Raw genomic sequence first — 19,249 nt, 5'->3', positions numbered from 1 at the left:
AAGGTACAGAAGGTCATGATTTCAGCTACTGGGTATTTACTTCAAAGATACAATTCTAGTGATCCAAAGGGGCACCTGCACCCCCAATGTTTATAGTAGCAATGTCCATAATAATCAAACTGTAGAAAGAGCCCAGATGTCCATAGAAAGATGAATGGATAAGGATGTGGTATATATATATATACAATGGATACCATCAAAGTGAAATCTTGCCATTTGCAATGAAGTGGATGGAACTAGAGGGTAATATGCTAAGTGAAATAAGTCAATCAGAGAAAGACAAAGTAGAGAATCATAGGGGAAGAGAGGAAAAAATAAGATGAAATCAGAGGGGGACACAAACAATAAGAGACTTTTAATCATGCGAAGTACAATGAGGATTGCTAGCGGGGTAGAGTAGAGGAATGGGGTAACTGAGTGATGGACATTGGGGAGAGTATGTGTTGTAATGAACACTAGATATTATATAAGACTGATGAATCACAGACCTGTACCTCTGAAACCAATAATACATTAGATGTTAATTAATGAATTTAAATTTAAAAAAGAGAGAGAGAGAGAGCATGAGCAGGGGGGAGGGCAGAGGGAGAGAGAAAGAGATAGAAAGAGAGACAGAATCCTGAGAAAACGCCCTGCTAAGCATAGAGCCTGAGGGCTCAATCCCATGACCCTGAGATCAGACCCTAGCTGAAATCAAGAGTCTGACACTTAACCAACTAAGCCAACCAGGTACCCCTCAACTTTTAAAAAATTAATGTTATAGATGCAGGTAAGACCTGTAAATTCTATCCCATTCCATTCCTCACCTTCTACTTCCCATGTATGCACTATTACACATCAATTATTTTTCCTCCTGTATCTTTTTATAATTTTATTACATACGACTGTGTAATAGTACTGACATGCAAAAAAAAAAAAAAAAAAAAACAAGGTCACTCTTTCAGTGACAAAAACAAAAACAAAACAAAAATAAATATAAATCAAAAATATCCTCTAAGGTTTTTTTTTTTTTTTTAAAGATTTTATTTATTCATTTGACAGAGATCACAAGTAGGCAGAGAGGCAGGCAGAGAGATGGGAAGCAGGCTCCCTTGCTGAGCAGAGAGCCAGATGCGGAGCCTGATGTGGGGCCTGATCTCAGGACCCTGGGATCATGACCTGAGCCTAAGGCAGAGGCTTTAACCCACTGAGCCACCCAGGCGCCCCTCCTCTAAGGTGTTCTTAATAGATAATCATTCAACCAGATCACAAAGCAAGATTTTTCCTTTTAGGTTACATTTTTTATCTAAATCAACTTCCCCCCTGGAAGCAATCACATGGTTTTGTGAACATGGAGTTAGGAACTAGGAGAACTAAAATCTAGGCCTGCATTTTCTTCTAACATAAGACATGATTTGAGTTAATTGATTAACCTCTTTGGGTTTCAATGTTTATTTGTAAAACAGATTTCTCATTTACTATGCCTACTTCCAATAGCTTGTTCCATAGGAGACATTAAACACTATTTCTAAGGCATTCACATACAAATAGAATAAACATGTGTTGGAGAGGATGTGGAGAAAGGGGAACCCTCTTACACTGTTGGTGGGAATGTAAGTTTGGTGCAGCCACTTTGGAAAACAGTTTGGAGACTCCTTAAGAAATTGAAAATAGATCTTCCCTATGACCCTGCAATTGCACTACTGGGTATTTATCCCAAAGATACTGATGTAGTGAAAAGAAGGGCTACCTGTACTCCAATGTTCATAGCAGCAATGGCCACAGTTGCCAAACTGTGGAAAGAGCCAAGATGCCCTTCAACAGACAAATGGATAAGGAAGATATGGTCCATATATACAATAGAGAATTATGCCTCCATCGGAAAGGATGAATACCCAACTTTTATATAAAATTGGATGGGACTGGAGGAGATTATGCTGAGTGAAATAAGCAGAGAGAGTCAATTGCCATAAGCTTTTTCTTATTTGTGGAGCATAAGGAATAACACGGAGGACATGGGGAGATGGAGAGAAGTGAGTTGGGGGAAATTGGAAGGAGAGAAAAACCACGAGAGACTGTGAACACTGAGAAACAAACTGAGGGTTTTGGAGGGGAGTGGGTCGGGGGTTGGGTAAGCCTGGTGGTGGGTATCATGGAGGGCATGTATTGCATGGAGCACTGGGTATGGTGCATAAACAATGAATGCTGGAACACTGAAAAGAAATAAAATAAAATGAAAAAAAAAAAAGATTTACAACCTCTTTATTAACCTTCAGTGAGGTAGGATAGTGTGTGCTATACTACTTAAACTTTTATGGTTACTCTAGAAGCATTTTGAACCCAATTATTTATACAAGAATTTAGGCCATCTTTAGCCAAAGTCTGCCCTAGATAGATCCATAGATTCTTGAGAAATACAAAAGTAATACTAATTTTTCACTTATTAGAATATTCTATTTATGGTAATGTCAAAAAAATACATTGAAATACATACCCTCATTCTAAAAGTAGGACACTGTAATTTATAATTATTTCCAAAAAAATTTTATTTCTTGCCTTGTTATCATTCTTCCCAAGGTGATTCTTTATTATGTCCTCATTAAAAATAACAAACTGAAATATCTACCATACAAAATCAGAGAGCAGAAAACTAATGTGATCTTTTTCACTAAATATTAATCCTTTTTCAGACTAAGCAGAATGTAAATGCAATAGGCATACCTTCAAACTGGAATTCACCCAACAGAGCTCCTAGGATTCTCTGTAACAGAGGCTAGAACTTGTCAAGAAAATTATTGCAACTTGATGTGGAAGACATAATTTTCCATTAGACCTTTAAGGTGTCTATATGTATAGCCATCTAAAACTAAATTAGAGTATATTTTTCTCCAAACTACAGTGCAATGCTGAACTGTGAGGACTGTATAGGCAGACTATAACTAAACAATTGATAAAACAGAAGCTTCATACTGAGCTGGGTTTGCCTTTTGTTATGGCAGATTTTGTGTTGTGACATAGGAAAAACACACATATTAATTCTACAAATATAGTACCATGTATAACCAAGAAATGCTTCTTGCTTGAAGATTTAAGAGCACCTTTTTGTTGACCTTTACCTTTCTATGTGTGATATCCTGAAACCAGGCAGAGATAGTGAAAAATGGGCATGCTTCTTTTTAAAGAACAAAATGATCTCTCCTACTACTCAAATGTGGTAACTAAATCCCATGAAAAGTCTTTCCAGGATAAATACGTGGAGTCCTCAATGAATGGATGTTGGGGGCATGTACATGGTTATTCAGGATGAAAGACATTGCTGAATATCTGCCTATGTGTGTGTCCACAGCCATGGCTATGGCTGTGTCTACCAAATACAGTGAAGTAAATTGGTATTAAAGAATTGCTTACCATTATGTAGTCCATTTAGACAGGCCTAATTTTGATACTGTTTGCTAACCATCATAATTCCCCTTTTATAATTCCAACTGAGTCACAGAGGAGGCAGGAAGTGTTTATTTTATACCTGTCATTCCCAGATACTTCCTTCGACAGAAAGTAGATTGTCCAAATGCAGTACTTTGCATCACTGTTCATGAAGATCAAATGGTAGGAGCAAGGACTGAGCAGTTACTTTGCCCATGGAAAGAACCCACTGTGCAACACCCACAGATAGGATGCATGTGACATAGGTCATGGCAATGAACTTCAGGTTTTACTCATTAACCCTTTTTGAAATTGCTTTCTTTTTACTACCCTACTCCAGAGAATTAAATTGAAACAGACATGAACAACCAAGAGGTTTTTTTGTTTTTGTTTTCAAAGCAGTTTCATGATTGGTTTTCTCTATGGCATCTTTAGGAAACGAGCCCACCAAAATAAGGATTTCTTTTTTCAAAAAATGACATTTATCCACAACATTGGTTCATTTTTTATTTTTTAATGAACATTTAAGGTTCATATACAAAAGCTACAGAGCAGTAAGTCAATCATGAAATAAGTACAAGGAAATAAAATGGAAAATAACTCAATTACAATTTCTCACCACTGAAGCACTACACGCTGGCTGCCAAGGGAGGTGGTCAATGTTTCAGCCAGTGAATGCATGGGCCAAATGCCAAGACTGTCATCACATCACTTTTTGTTTTAACACTTCCTTTTCTTTCTCTGATCAGTATTCAGTTGGATAGGGAGGTGGGTGGGGTGAGAGAAATGTTTCTTTTCAAAAAAAAAAAAAAAAAAGATTTTTAAAGCAGTTAAATTTTTCCTTGGGGAAATAATTTATCTGTTAGTCTAACATACCATATATTTCTGTTATTAAATTTCTCTGCATAAATATTTGCCTAATCTATTTCTTAATGTAAGATCATGCAGTACTTTCTAATTTCAGAACAGTAAGAATTATCAAAGGCAATTAGTTTTGTACATAAATGCCCACAGTTTCCTTTTTAATGAAAAATGTGCTCTTTGTGATCTTTGTTTCTTGCAAGAGAGTTGGTCAAGTAATAATCATGGAGCATTTCCTAAAATATTTATTTGCTGGGAAAATTTGTATGAAATGACATTTGAAGTATAAAAAACATTGTTAGGTAACACTTGGAACAGTTAAAAATATACTTATCTTGTTTGTAAACTATCAGTGTAAGATACTGAGTATCTGAGTGTCAGAGCCATTATCTCCTGTTTTCCTAGAAAGTTGTTTGCTTTATTTATCAATGTGACATCTTTGAAACATCTGACATTATATATAGAAACATCAAGGCAATATTATTTGTACATATTATTAAACATGCAAAAATTTCCTGAAAGATAGTGCCCGAATATGGAAATTCCCTCTGAGCTCAACCTCTCCTTGGTACCATTCTGCTGGAAGTATGGCTCTCTTGGAGTTTGGGAGTGTGGTGGGTTATTTTGGAGAGGCAGCCCCTTTAATCACCGGTTCCCTATTCAAATATGTTGCCCAGTAAACTAAGTTGAAAGTGCCAAACAAAACCGGGAATACAATTCGGGACATTTTGTCAATCTTGCTGATGCTGTTGTAAGTCTTTTTGTTTTCAGAAGTCTTCTCTTCAGAAGGCTTTACTGAGGCTGAAGATGCATTTGAGGTCCCTGCTGGGGTCTGTTCCTTTGGGATGTTGGGGGGGTGAGTCATTTTCCCAGTGGTATAAGCATTTGTTGACTTGTTTAATATGAGTTCCCGCTCCTTTTTCTGGAAAATATAATAAGATTGTAAGGGCATGACATTTGCAGGCAACTGAAGAGTTAATCTCTCAAAAGAGAGAGAGAGAGAAATATCAACTTAGCTCTGAGAAAGGCAGTTCTCCACAGACTTCTAAGCCTACAACCCCATGTGGCCAGTTTTGACTAAAGAATTCTATAATAGAAATCAGTTGCTTTCTTATACACTATCAATGAAAATATAGAAAGAGAACTTAGAGAACTGATTCCATTTACTATGGCACCAACAACCATAAGATACTTGGGAATAAATCTAACCAAAAAGGTAAAGGATCTGTACTCAAGGAACTACAGAAGACTCATTAAAGATACTGAAGAAGACACAAAAAGTTGGAAAACCATTCCATGCTCAAGGATCAGAAGAATAAACATTGTTAAAATGTCTATACTGCCTAGAGCAATCTATACCTCCAATGCCATCCTGATCAAAATTCCACCAGCATTATTCAAAGAGCTGGAACAAACAATCCTAAAGTTTGTATGGAACCAGAAAAGACCCCAAATTAGCAAGGAAATGTTGAAAAAACAAAACTGAGAGAGCATCACATTGCTTGATTTCAAGCTTTTCTACAAAGCTGTGATCACCAAGACAGCATGGTACTGGCACAAAAACAGACACATAGACCAGTGGAACAGAGTAGAGAGCCCAGATATGGACCCACAACTCTATGGTCAAATAATCTTCGACAAAGCAGGAAAAAATATACATTGGAATAAAAGACACTCTTTTCAATAAATGGTGCTGGGAAAACTGGTCAGCTATGTGTAGAATGAACCTTGACCATTCTCTTATACCATACACAAAGATAAGCTCGAAATGGATAAAAGACCTCAATGTGAGGCAGGAATCTATCAAGATCCTAGAGGATAAAATAGGCAGTAGCCTCTTCAACATTGGCCACAGCAACTTCTTTTTTTCAACATATGTTTCCATAGGCAAAGGAAACAAAAGCAAAAATGAACTTTTGGGACTTTATCGAGATCAAAAGCTTCTGCACAGCAAAGGAAACAGTCAAAAAACCAAAGAGGCAACCCACAGAAAGGGAGAAGATATTAGCAAATGACACTACAGACAATGGGCTGATATCTAAGATCTATAAAGAACTCCTGAAACCCAACACAAACAAAACAGATAATCACGTCAAAAAATAGACAGAAGACATGAACAGATACTTCTCCAAAGAAGACATACAAATGGCTAATAGGCACATGAAAAAATGTTCATCATCATTGGGGATCAGGAAGATTCAAATCAAAACCACATTGAGATAACACCAGTTCGAATGGCCAGTTAGAATGGCCTTACACTAGTTAGAATGGCCAAAATTAACAGGAGAGTAAATAATGTGTGTTGGAGAGGATGTGGAGAAAGAGGAACCCTCTTACGCTGTTGGCGGGAATGCAAGTTGGTGCAGCCTCTTTGGAAAACAGTGTGGAGGTTCCTTAAGAAATTAAAAATAGAGCTACCTTATGACCCTGAAATTGCACTACAGGGTATTTATCCCAAAGATACTGATGTAGTGAAAAGAAGGGCCACCTGTACCCCAATGTTCATAGCAGCAATGGCCATAGTTGCCAAACTGTGGAAAGAACCAAGATGCCCTTCAATGGATGAATGGATAAAGAAGATATAGTCCATATATACTATATATGAGACAGTCAATTATCGTATGGTTTCACTTACTTGCAGAGCATAAGGAATAACACAGAGGGCACTGGGAAATGGAGAGGAGAAGTGAGATGGAGAAATCAGAAGGGGAGACAAACCATGAGAGACTGTGGACTCTGAGAAACAAACTGAGGGGAGGGGAGAAGGTGGGGTGTTGTGTGAGCTTGGTGGTGGTATTATGGAAGGCAAGTATTGCATGGAGCACTAGGTGTGGTGCATTAACAATGAATGCTGGAACACTGAAAAGAAAATAAAATGGGAAATAAAAACTTCTACAACAGGCAAAATAATTCATGGTAAAAAATAATCAGAACGGTAGTTGTCTTTGTTGAGGTAGAAACTGGAAAGGCATCTGTTGATTGGGAAGTGGCATGGTGAACTTTCTGGAGTACTAGTGAAGTTCTCTATCTTGAAAGGGATTTGCATTACACAGGTGAACATGTTCATCAAAATGCAGCAAATGTATCCTTAATATCTGTGTATTTTACACTATGCAAATTTTTCTTTGAAAGAATCAAACTGTAAATAAATTCTGAACTCTAGTTAATGACATACATAAATTTACATGTATATAAGTATATTTACTGGGAAATGTATTGTCCTTTAAAATTTACTTCGAAGTGGATAAGAATGCAAGATGGATCAAAGATGAGTGAATGCATGGATAGATAGATGATGGACAAATAGACGGTAGTGACACAAGCATAGTAAAATGTTTGTAATAGATTTTCATTGTAAGATTCTTTAAACATTGCTGTCAGTTTGCAAATGTACATAATAAAACATTGCAAAATTTCTGTTCCATTAATATAGCACAATTAGGTAAAATTTAATTGTGAAAACATAGGAGAGTAAATTAAAAAAAATCTATCAACCATTAAAACTATGGAAAAGATAACAAGTAGAAAGGAAACACATGGAACAAGGAGAAAATGGAAGCAAGTGAAAAGGGAGGTAGAATAAATGTGTAAACAGATACAAAAAGCATGGTGACCACATGGTAACATGGTGAGGTAGGCTACAACAGTCCTGGGCCAGAGTAGGGACCCTCTGGGCCACTCTTCAGAAATACTACAGCTCTTCCATATACCAATGATCATGTGTGCAAGAAGAAACAACTATGAATTTACTACCTTGAATGGCTCCCATTTCTTGGTGGGGCCAAGAAAAGAACAGATATTTTAGAAGACACTAATCTGTCCTGGTAATGCATGTTTTACTTGGGGAGATGAGCAGCAGCCCAGGATTCAGCAGTCACAATGGCTGTAGCATTCCCAGAGATGTTCCCCAGTCTGCTTTCCAGGATGACTTGCTGCCCAACTGCGGGCAGAGTGGGTGGGAGACATCCTTCAACTCCAACTCCTTCAGGGTAGACTTCAACTTCTTCCTCTACTGAATGTTGCTCCAAATAAGGTCTGTTCTTTCACTGATGTTCACCCTTAAAAATTGTGTTTCACCCCAAACCCTTAGCTGATGTTTGCCTCTGGAGATCCCAACATGTGACAATGGTGAACCTAGACTATTTTTCAAGCTCTCTACTTCTAAGTAAAAGTCAGTTTATTCGATAGGCTAATACTATGTTTACTAATTAATGTGTACTAACCACTAATTCATGTGTGACTTCCCTGCCTGAATGCCTTCAGATGTCCTGATGCTTCAGCTGCACAACCCCTTTCAGTCCTAAATGGTAGGATCCCCAGCACCACAGCCTTCTGGAGGACAACATGTAGTCTTGAAATTGCACAAGACACTGAAGTGTACTGCTTATTCTAAAAGATCAGTGCTAATCTAGGACTAGGCAATCTATGTTAACATCATCTCTCCCTCTCCCTTCAGATATGGGTCTATGGCAAGGAGTAACAACAGTGGAGCCAAGTGTGAAAGTGGTGGCTGAAAGGATGGTGAGCCTACATGACACTTTGGGGCTCTCCACCCATCCCTTTCTCTTAAACTCTAAGATATGAGCCTGAGGCCTCAATTCCTGTAATAGACTCTCACCTGATTTCCTACTCAGACTTCGCTGTCTCCAGTCCACTGTCACATAGCCACCAAGACCCAGCCCTTAGCAATCATTTAACTTCCGGCAACATAGTGCTGGGTGTTGGGAAGCCCTCCCTCCCAATTCCATTCATGTTCCTCCCCCTGCAAACCTCCTCCATGGCTCCTTTTATTTTCATCATCAAGTCCAGATGCTTTGGTCAAGAATCCCTAGTCTGCCTCTACAAATGTTTTCCCAGGTCACCATCAATCATCCATTATGGTCATCTCACTCTTACTCCCTCACTTGGTCTCCAACCCCCAAAACACCCACTCCTGGGGTTGCTGCTTGTCAAGGCCCTCCCTGCTGTCCCTTCTCCCCTGAGAGGATCCACAGCATGGATCCAACATGGCCAGACAGGAAAGCTGGACTTGGAAATGGGTTTTTCCAGACTGAAACTCTGGCATGGGAGGGGAGTCGTGAGGGGGAGGAAGGAAATAGCTGTGTTAAATGCAAAAAGCAAGTAGGAGGCCATCAGTGAGACACAGCTGTGTTCTCAGTAAAAAGTGTCTTGGGTTGCCCTTCCTGGTTTGTGGCCCTGGTTGGGAGGTCAGGCCATACAACTCCTGTCTTCTAGAATACCTTGCAGGACTCCCTTCATGCTGAGTTCTCATGGACAGATCTTTGATTTTCAAGGACAGATTTTTACTTCAGGTCTACCCTGTTAACTTTGGCCTGCTCTTGTCTCAGGGGAAAAGCTTTGCCTATTTGTTTAATGCATGGTATAATTCACAGTTTATCATGTGCCGTTTTATTTTCTGTTCCATATATGTTATTCTCATCTCACCAAGGACATGGTTCAGCAGCTTGGAATTCTGTGTGACCTGTTTTCTTCAACAATTCCTTAGATTTAGGCACCGATCACCTTCTAAATACCCAATATTGAATTGCTTTGAACAGAGTAATGCTTTCCACAATTACTGTGCATTGTTTAAGTGAACCAAATCATCTCCTCAGTGGAACAGAGTGTCTTTTGAGGCTTCTAGTAGGGGGCACGCTCCCCTCATTCCTTAAAGCTACCCTGCAGATGATCTACTGCTTTGAAGTGACAAAAGAGTGAAGAGAAGATGTATAATTCAAAACTGGACAAGTAATGACTGAACAGACAGGAGATACTTTAGCAAAATAATATATATGCAATAAAATCTATGCAAGTCCAAGCCATTCACATGGCATGAGACCTCTTGCTTGATCGAAGCCAATGATTCAAAACAAAGTTGAAACAGGACCTGTTGCAGTAAGACTTGATAGGGACCTTGAACATAAAGCAGGAGGTCATTTTTTCACTGGAGGGATGGGAGACAGGGAGGAGAAGCACTTGTCTTATATTTGCTATTTTAAATCAGGCACATTTTCTCTGGAAAAAAGGAAAATGAAGGGTGAAAATTTACCTTGACCTTGGCGGCTTCTGAGGCCTTTTTGCCATCCCAGGCCCAGCCTCTCTTTGTGAAATAGTTGACGGTAGCAAACTCGATCAGCGCAGAGAACACAAAAGCGTAGCACACAGCTATGAACCAGTCCATGGCTGTTGCGTAAGCCACTTTGGGCAGAGAGTTCCGAGCACTGATGCTGAGGGTCGTCATGGTCAGCACTGTGGTCACCCCTGTGGTTGTTAGTGACGGGAGGTCAGGCAAGGAGAATGGAAACAAGAATCAATATCGGCACCCAGACCCCAGGGTAACACCCTTGACTGTGACAGATGAACATAGGAAAGGAACTGGTTACTTTTAACCCCAGATGGAACTTGCCCCTCTCTCCTGATTTCCTAACATTTAACAAACTCATAGCATTTATAATATTGCTTATTTGATTTATCTTATTGATTGGCTCCTTCCTCTAGAATATAAACTGAGGAAGGTGGGGCTTGGGTCTGATATATATACATATGTTGTGTTCCTATTATCCTGAACCAAGCCCAGCAGATAGCTCATGTCCAACAATGATGTGTTAAATAGGTCATACCCCTCTGTGGCAAAGGGGCAATACCCAATAGATAACAGGCAATGACATTCACATGGCATCTAGTGAAGAGTTTCAATAAAATGTGCTATGTACCCTGTGGGTACTGGGCTCAAGGCAAACTAGAGACAGACTTGCTTCTACATGGATTAACCCAACTTTGAGGGCTTACTTCCAGGAAACTTCGAGGAGCCAAGTTCAAGAGAAGAACCATGTCTGAATCTGGATCTGGATCTCAGCACTTCACTCTACCCAAGAGGGAACAAAGTCCCCTCAAAGCCCTTGTGTGAGGTGCCTGTGCCTGTCTGCCTTAGCTTCTGTGGAAACTCTGCAATGACCATGCAGCAAGGCCAGACTGCTGGAGGGGGACATTGAGGACTGGCTGATTATGAGCCATCTATCTAGTATCCACTCAGTGCCAGACTGATCTAAGCCACAATCTTATTATCCCAATTCACAGGCAACGGGCTTAAAGATTTAAAAATACTTAGCAATGTACCCCATTTCACTAGCTGGCAAATGAGAACCTGTATTCAGATCCAGGTCTGCAGGACCCTTTACAGCCCACGCAGCTGCCACATGTGCGATGCCTTCCTCCTTACCACAGTTTTGTGTGGGCGTGTGGGCACAATGCACTTGTTATGGGTCGAATTATGTTCCCCCAAATTCATACGTTAAAATCCTAATCTCCAGAATTTCAGAATGTAATCTTACTTGCAAACACAAGTTAAAATGAGATTGTTAGGGCAGCCCCTGATCCAATATGACTGGTACCACAGACATGCACATAGGGTGCGAACACTGGAATTGCCTGTCCTAACCCTAACCCTGGAACAGACCCTTTCTTCACAGCCCTCAGAAGGAACCAGCTTTGTTGACCTCTTGATTTGGGGCTTGTAGCCTCTAGAATTGAAACAAGTAATTTCCATTGTTTAAACCCCTCAGGGCATGGCACTTTGTTATGGAGCCCTAGGAAATCAGAGCACCAAGTATGTCATGTCACTGGTGGTCAGAGCAGCTGAGTTTGCATCCAATGTCATCCTTCAAAGGTATTTATATGTACTCCCCGAGCATGGTACCATGAGTGGAATTAATGCATAGTGAAAAATCAGTAGGCAACTTTGATTTTTCTTAGAAACCCACTTAATCATTGTGCTGGGGGAGAGGGTTCTGTGCATGACCTTGAAATAGGCTTCTTGAACTTCTTGGGTCCTTGAACATCCCAAAGTGCTTTGGGGATCTCCCAGAAGAAACAGAAACTAATATCCAGCATTCTCCAAACTATTTTTTTTTCCTGCCCACCTACTAATATTCCCCTAAACTACTGGGGAAGCACTGCCTGGTCATGAACCTCCATACCCTTTTGAAACATTTCTGAAGCAAGTGTAGCTGGCCACGTAGGTAGAGAAATAGTCTGACAGGAATACTCCTGGGCCATCACTTAGAAACTCCCTGGGCTCTTAGACTTCCTACAGACTAGGTAGTGGTAGCATAAAATGCAGGTCATGGCTTCCTTCTTCGCAGTTAAGAGCTGAGGCATGAAGTGTACCTTAAGGTTTAGAAATATGTCAGCATCCATTATCACAAGTGACCTGCAAAACTACTTTTAGTATCGCAACTCAGATGTGAGGAAGCAGAGCTTCAAGGTAAGCGTTAAATGCTTAACTATGCCTGCTCTGCCAAGGTACCTCCTGAACTAGATTTTGCTATACCTAACGCAAGTCTTAGGGATGTCAAATGATGTTGTTCTAGATTCTTATCATATATATGTGTATCTGCAAATAAGTCTATGTGAATATCTATGTATAATATATATATGCATTATGTAATATGCAAATGTCCACATATTCAAATCATATACCCCATAAATATGATGGTGTATATGATATATAGATATGTGATTTATTATTACCATATAAGATATGATGGATTGAATACCCTTGGGAGTTCATTTTAAAGTGGCACGCACGCTTCAAAGAAAACTGCCTGATAACAAAGTAGTACTTTGGGAGAAGTATGAAAATACTGTAGCAAAATATCACATAAGACAGAGTGCCGGCAGTTTCAAACCTTAAAAAAAAAAAAAAGGCTACCAGCAAAGGCTTTTCAAAATGGAAACAATGATCAAATAGATCTTGCATCATTTCCTAAACTCTTGTTAGAGAGCCATCCTAACTCCTAATCCTTAACATTGAATTCTCTCTTTTTTTTTTAAATTGTTTTATGTTAGTCACCACACAGTACATCACTAGTTTTTGATGTAGTTTTCCATGATTCATTGTCTGCATAAAACACCCAGTGCTCCATGCAATACCTGTCCTCCCTAACACTGGATTCTTAACTAATAGGTCTATTTGTTTTCCAGGTCACAGAACAGACAGTAATCACTAGGAGTTTAGAGGATTTTGTTGTTTGGGGATAGTCAGAAGCAGTCCCAAGACACCAGTGCAGGCTTAGAGACACTCACCAAACACTGTCCTGGCAGGGACCGATTCTCTGTTCAGCCAAAAGGACACCTGTGACAAGATCACGGTCATTATGCAGGGAAGGTAGGTCTGGATGACAAAGTAACCGATCTTCCTCTTCAGATGGAAATGAGCCGTCATGACTGTGTATTCCCCTGCAAATAAGCAAATTAATGCAGGACAGTCACCTGTCCTAGAGTCTTGCCTGTCCTTCCTGCTCCTGGACCAGAGGTGGTCCTTCTCTCCATCTCCCCCTTAGAAAACTATTCGTTTATATTGTTGGAGTAAATGAAAGAATGGAGGATACAGGGATTTCTTAATTATAAGTCAGTCTTCTGAGCCTCATCTTCTGAAGAGCCTTTACTGGTGGATGTTTTTCCTGGGGAAAATCAGATTTGTGTGTTTTCCTAATCCCTGGTCACAATCTGTGCCACTCACCGCTACTGCCATCAGGATTTCAGGATTTAGCCTCTCCAGATATAACTCAGGACATCACAGAGCCCTGTTGCAGGTGGAGAAATTTTCTTCCTATTTCCCAGCCAGGGAAGGCTGGAAGAAGCTAAGGGTGACCACCCCCCTGCTCCGTGCTCCCTGCCAGACCTGGGTGGAGGGTGAGCAACTGCAGCTGGAGGAGGCCACGGGTCTTGGCAGCCCCCCCTTCCTGCCGCCTACCAGGGAGATTGGGGCATTTCCTTGACAATGCCCCAGGGACTTCTCTGGATCTGCCTGGCAGTGTGGGAGGCCAGCGGGGACCTTCCGTTCATTGCTGAGAATGATGCTGCCTTGATGGTGAACTGGTAAGGAGCTGAGACGGGCTGTGGTCGGGGGGGTGTGTGAATGGTTGTCAGCTGGAGAATCTCCAGGGCTAGGATGTTTTTGTTTGTTTGTTTGTTTTATTCAAGTATAGTTCACGTACAATGTTATATAAGTTTCAGGTGTACAACATATTGATTTGACAATTCTGTACATTACTCAACGTTCACCATGATAAGTGTAGCCATCATTGGTCACCATATAACATTATTACAATATTATTGAGTATTTCCTGTTCTGCACCATTCATCTCTGGGACTGCTTATGGGGAGATGAGAAGGCTGCTTTGAGAAGCAGAAGCAGAATTAAGCTGATCTGAGGACAAGAGTTCTTTTGCTGAATTACAAGGAGTAGATGGCGTGGCTGGGTGGAACTGCAAAGTGGGGAGAAGGGCTAGAGGCCTCCCCTAAAGCAGACGCAGTGGGAGCTGGCTATCTGGGGGGTGGTCTGCTGGAGACCCATGTGGAGCACTGGGACAACTGAGCCAGATAACAAGCTCCGATGCTTGCTTTTGGAATCGGAGCCCAGAGCTCAGCATGGCCAGCTGTGGATGTGTCCCTACATGCCTTTTCTCACGGCGTGCCAGATGTCATAGGCAGAGGGAACCATTAAAATCACATGCAGCAAAATCTGCCCCCTTGCAGAGAAGGAGATCAAAATCCTTAGGAGTGCCTGCGACATGCCAACAGAGGCAGGCCACACTGTCCCCATAGTTCCAAGACAGGTCAGAGCAGAGGAGAGTGGCTGAGTGGGCTCCATTACAGCAGAAAGAAGCAGCAACAAAGAGACGGAGGATGAGATATGTTTAAGAGCAAGGACTGGATCTTTATAATGATCCAACTTTGCCTCTCCTTGACATCTGAAAAGAGGGGAAATGCCATTCTATTTCTTTGCAGTAGGGTTTGAGATTACTCTCTTGCTTATAATGCTTTTATTGTTGTTGTTCTCATTCTGTTTTGTTTTGTTTTAATTTGAGTATAGTTGACACACAATGTGACACTAGTTTTGGATGTGCAACATAGTGATTCAACAAGTTTATGCATTATTCTGTATTTGCCACAAATGTAGCTACCATCTGTCCCAATACATCCCTAAACAGTATCATTGATTATACTCCTTATGCTGTGCCTTTTATTCCTGTGACTTACTCATTCTTTACTAGCAAGTCCGTATTTTCCACTTGCCTTCACCCATTTTGCTTATCTGTTCACCCCACCAATTTGTTTTATTTTTGAGTTGAAAGTAGCAATATCAAATAATGTTTTTTTAAAAAGACCATCTTTTTAGAACAGAAATAGAGGCATAAACCCCATTTATACATTTTTAAAGAACTATATGAAACAATTCTGGACTGTAGCATCCTCTATTAACATGGCAATTCTTTACCCTACACATCTGCTACACCACCTTTTCACTTATTCCCACAAAATTAGGCTACCACCCTCTCAGTCCTGCCAGGCTCTCTTCTCTCTCCCTGGGATGTCCAGCAATAAGGCCAGTGGGTAGGATCTGGGAGTCTGTATGTAGAAGCAGCATGCACTTCCTGCCAGCTCTGAGGTTTGGCAATGCTGAGAAAGAGTGATGCTGACCAGGGTACCTTCTGGGGCTTGCAACTCATCCCTGCTACAGGGCCCACTCCATCCAGCCTATACTTTTCTTCTCTGCATTAGAGACTCTCTGAGGCCGTGGAATCTCCTCTTCTGCTAACAGCCAAGCCTCCTGATTGCTAAAACAGGGCCCCCTGTGGCCAGGAGTCAACCGGGGACACACCTTTCAAGTGCAGAAAGTAGAACGCCCTCTGTCCTTTTGGACACCTCACCCATTTTGTGTTAGGTGAAGTCAGGTTGTACTGGGCCTGTGGTACTCAGCCCAGCCCTATGCATGTGAGAGTGAGAGCCCCTTCCTTCTTGGTGAGGCCTCAGCTGTTTCTATGATGCTGTTGTGCAAAATTCAACCCCTGGGAAATCTTAGAAATGTTCAGAACAGGAGGGGAGCAGGTAAACAGGAGTACCTGCAGGAAGCTGTCTACCTTTCCTGCAGAGACTACTACTGCCTCTGTGTCTGTCTCAGTGCTTGAAGCAGGAGCTCTGTTATATAAGCAGGTTCGTGCATCCTCCAGGCAGAACATGCAATCACAGGGGTGTACACACATGAAGGCAAACACACCTGAGATTACACCTCCCATGGCTTTCAGTACTGCCAGTCACTGCAGCTGGTGCCTTTGTAGGCCACTGCAGGAACTGGGACCTGAATTGGAGGGGTCCTTGTGGCCAGCACTGCACAGCAACAGCCATGCCCCAGATTGCTAAGTAGAACTGAAGTGAGCCTGAGGGGAATCCTCCCCACCAACATACCACAGGAGCACCAAGTTCTCCCAGGGTTTGTCATTCTACATGCATTTGGTCTCACCTGTGCTGGTGCTGATGTTCTCGGTGCCCACCGTCTGCCCCATCAAGTGGTACTGGTTCAGCCTGGAGCCATCTTCTGCCACCACCACTGACTTAGTGGTGCCATTAGTCCAGACATAGACAACTTCAGAATTAGGATATGCATCTGTATGGGGGTGAGCAGAAGGTGGTATAAATGAAAGGAAATATTTTCAGCCTGCACAACCAAAGATGTTTATAAACGTAGCAAGAGAGATGAGTGGAAGGTCAAAGTTAAAGGTCCTGGTGGTCAGACCAGGGCAGATGTCACCACTGTTTAGATCCTTTTCGTTCCTAAAGATCTGGGTGGTCAGCAATCAGTGCCTGGTGCTTCCTAGCATGTATTTTCTCTGTAGGGTACAGTATTGCATGGGCTGAGACCACAGTGCTGGGGGCTTTCCCAGCTCTGTGGTCTTGGGAAAGTCACCTAAGCTCTGTGCCTCATCTTTTCCATCTGTAAAATGGGGGCAGTAACAGCAGCTACTTCTTGGGGTTCCTGCTGTCACGATACAAGCTCCATAATGCATAATGCATTGAGCACATGAGCAGCACCTGAGAGCATTAGTTATGATAAAGACTCCACTTTGCAACTGGTACTTATCGTCCCGTTGTTCAATGCTATTCTGGTGGGAGCATGACATGGTAGGTAAGACTTCCTCCCCCTGGTATCATGTCTATGAATGTTACCTTATATGGTATATGGCACTGTACAGATGGAGTTAAGGCTAGAGGCCTTTAAATCAGAAGATTATCCTGGATTATTCCAGTACACCCAGTATAATCACTTGAGCCCTCAAAAACAGAGAACTTTCTCCAGCTGGAGCCAGTCAGAGACCCAGCTCAGAGAAATCTGAAGCATGAAGAAAGTACTTGACCATCAATGTTGGCTTTGAAGATGGAGGAAGGGGACATGGAATGTGACCAGCTTCTAAAGGGTGAGAATGACCACCCACGGCAGAAAACACACCACAGCTGGCAGGAAACAGGGACTTCAAACCTATAGCCATACAGAACTGCACCCTGCCAACAACCTGAATGAAGCTAGACGTAGATTCACCCCCAGAAAGAAACGCAGTCCTGCCAACACTATAAGTCTGGCCAGTGGGACCCAGCAAACACACTACATTCTGGCTTATAGAACTCTTAAGAAAATAAAGATATTATTTTCTTTTTTTTTTCTTTTCCCAAGCTTTATTGAGATATGAATGACATGGAGCAGTATGTAAGCTCGAGGTATACAATGTAAAGATTTGATATATGTATGAATTGTGAAACAATTATGATAAGATTAGTTACATATGTATGGCTTTAAACTGCTAAGTGTGTGATAACTTGTCATAGAGCAATAGAAAACTAGGACAGGTAGATGAGGAACAGAGAAGGGAAGAGGGAGACAAATACACATAAAACATGTAACAGGTTTGTTAATGCTATAGAAAACTACAAGCTATGAAAAGGGAGGAGGCATAATTTTAAATGGCGTTGTCTGCGAAGGCCTAATTTAGGAGACCCAAGAAGTGTGCAGGAGCTGGCCACGTGGCTGTCAGGAGGAAGAGCATCCGAGGAATGGATGCTGCAAAGGTCCTGCTGCAATACCTGGAGAAAAGCCAGGCAGGGGGCGGAGGAAAAGACCAGATAAAACAGTGCTCTGGGCCACCTGCGTGGCTCAATTGGTCTGCCTTTGGCTCAGGTCATGATCCAGGGTCCTGGGACTGGGTCCGGCATTGGGCTCCCTGTTCAGCAGGGAGCCTGCTTCTTCCTCTGCCTGCCACTCTCCCCTGCTTATGTTCTCTCTCTCTCTCTGGAAAATAAATAAATAAAATCTTTTTAAAAAACAGTGCCTCAAGACCATTTTTCGGCCTTTGACTTTTGCTCTGAGCTAGTCAGAAGACACAGACATATTCTAACATGCTTTAAAAGGATCCATCTGGCTTAACTAATTAGTTGAGCCAAATGTTACTAAGATTCTATAACTTTAAACTGTAGGTTCTAACAATATAATTTTTATTTAATTTTAAGCATAAGGTGAAAGAAGAACTGTAATGAACCACTGTTATTTAATGTAGTGTTGAATGTCCTAGCTACAGCAATCAGACAACAAAAAGAAATACAAGACCTCCCAAGCAACAAGGAAGGAGTAAAACTTGTATACTCTATATACAAGACATGATACTCTATATAGAATATCTGAAAGACTCCACCAAAAAACTGCTAGGGCTGATAATTTGAATTCAGTAAAGTCACGGGATACAAAATCAATGTACAGAAATCTGTGGCATCTCTATATCCAACAGTGAAGCAGCAGAAAGAGAAATTAAGAAATAAAGACATCTCATATTTTATTTTACTTTTGTCCTTGAAAATATCAAATATTGAGGGATGTGGAATTCATGATGATTTTGGTTAACTTTGTCATAAAATTTATACTCTTCATTATGCTTAACTAGAGTCAGTTCGATGGCACCTGAATGTATATTTATTTCTAGAATTTTTTCTTACATTCCTTAATAGAAAATAATGAACAATTTATAACTTTCATAAAATTTTTATACTTTCCATAAAACTTGATGAACATTTAGTGAATAAACTTGTTAATTTATCTAGAGATTAAAAAAAAAATAAAAGGATCCATCTGGCTGAGATGGGAGAATAGAACAGAGGTGGG

General features: G+C 41.1%; 1 protein-coding gene across 3 annotated transcripts in view; it reads right to left on the bottom strand.

The window, feature by feature from the left end:
• Positions 1-3,895: 3,895 nt before the first annotated feature.
• Positions 3,896-19,249, bottom strand: part of GABRA5 (gamma-aminobutyric acid type A receptor subunit alpha5) — an 82,840-nt gene continuing 67,486 nt past the window's right edge. For all 3 annotated transcript variants that reach the window (XM_004779161.3, XM_004779158.3, XM_004779162.3), the window contains exons 8-11: positions 16,568-16,711; positions 13,348-13,500; positions 10,313-10,524; positions 3,896-5,185 (exon numbers count right to left, since the gene is read on the bottom strand). In XM_004779161.3, the coding sequence (XP_004779218.1) occupies positions 4,883-5,185; positions 10,313-10,524; positions 13,348-13,500; positions 16,568-16,711 (812 nt within the window). In that variant the 3' untranslated portion in view covers positions 3,896-4,882. The remainder of the gene's footprint in view (positions 5,186-10,312; positions 10,525-13,347; positions 13,501-16,567; positions 16,712-19,249) is intronic.

This window comes from Mustela putorius, unplaced genomic scaffold (genome assembly GCF_011764305.1).
Source record: "Mustela putorius furo isolate JIRA1106 unplaced genomic scaffold, ASM1176430v1.1 tig00003972_pilon_pilon_pilon, whole genome shotgun sequence".
NCBI lineage: Eukaryota > Metazoa > Chordata > Mammalia > Carnivora > Mustelidae > Mustela > Mustela putorius.
The sequence above is the reverse complement of the archived record's forward strand: the minus strand, read 5'-3'. Positions and strand labels throughout refer to the sequence as shown.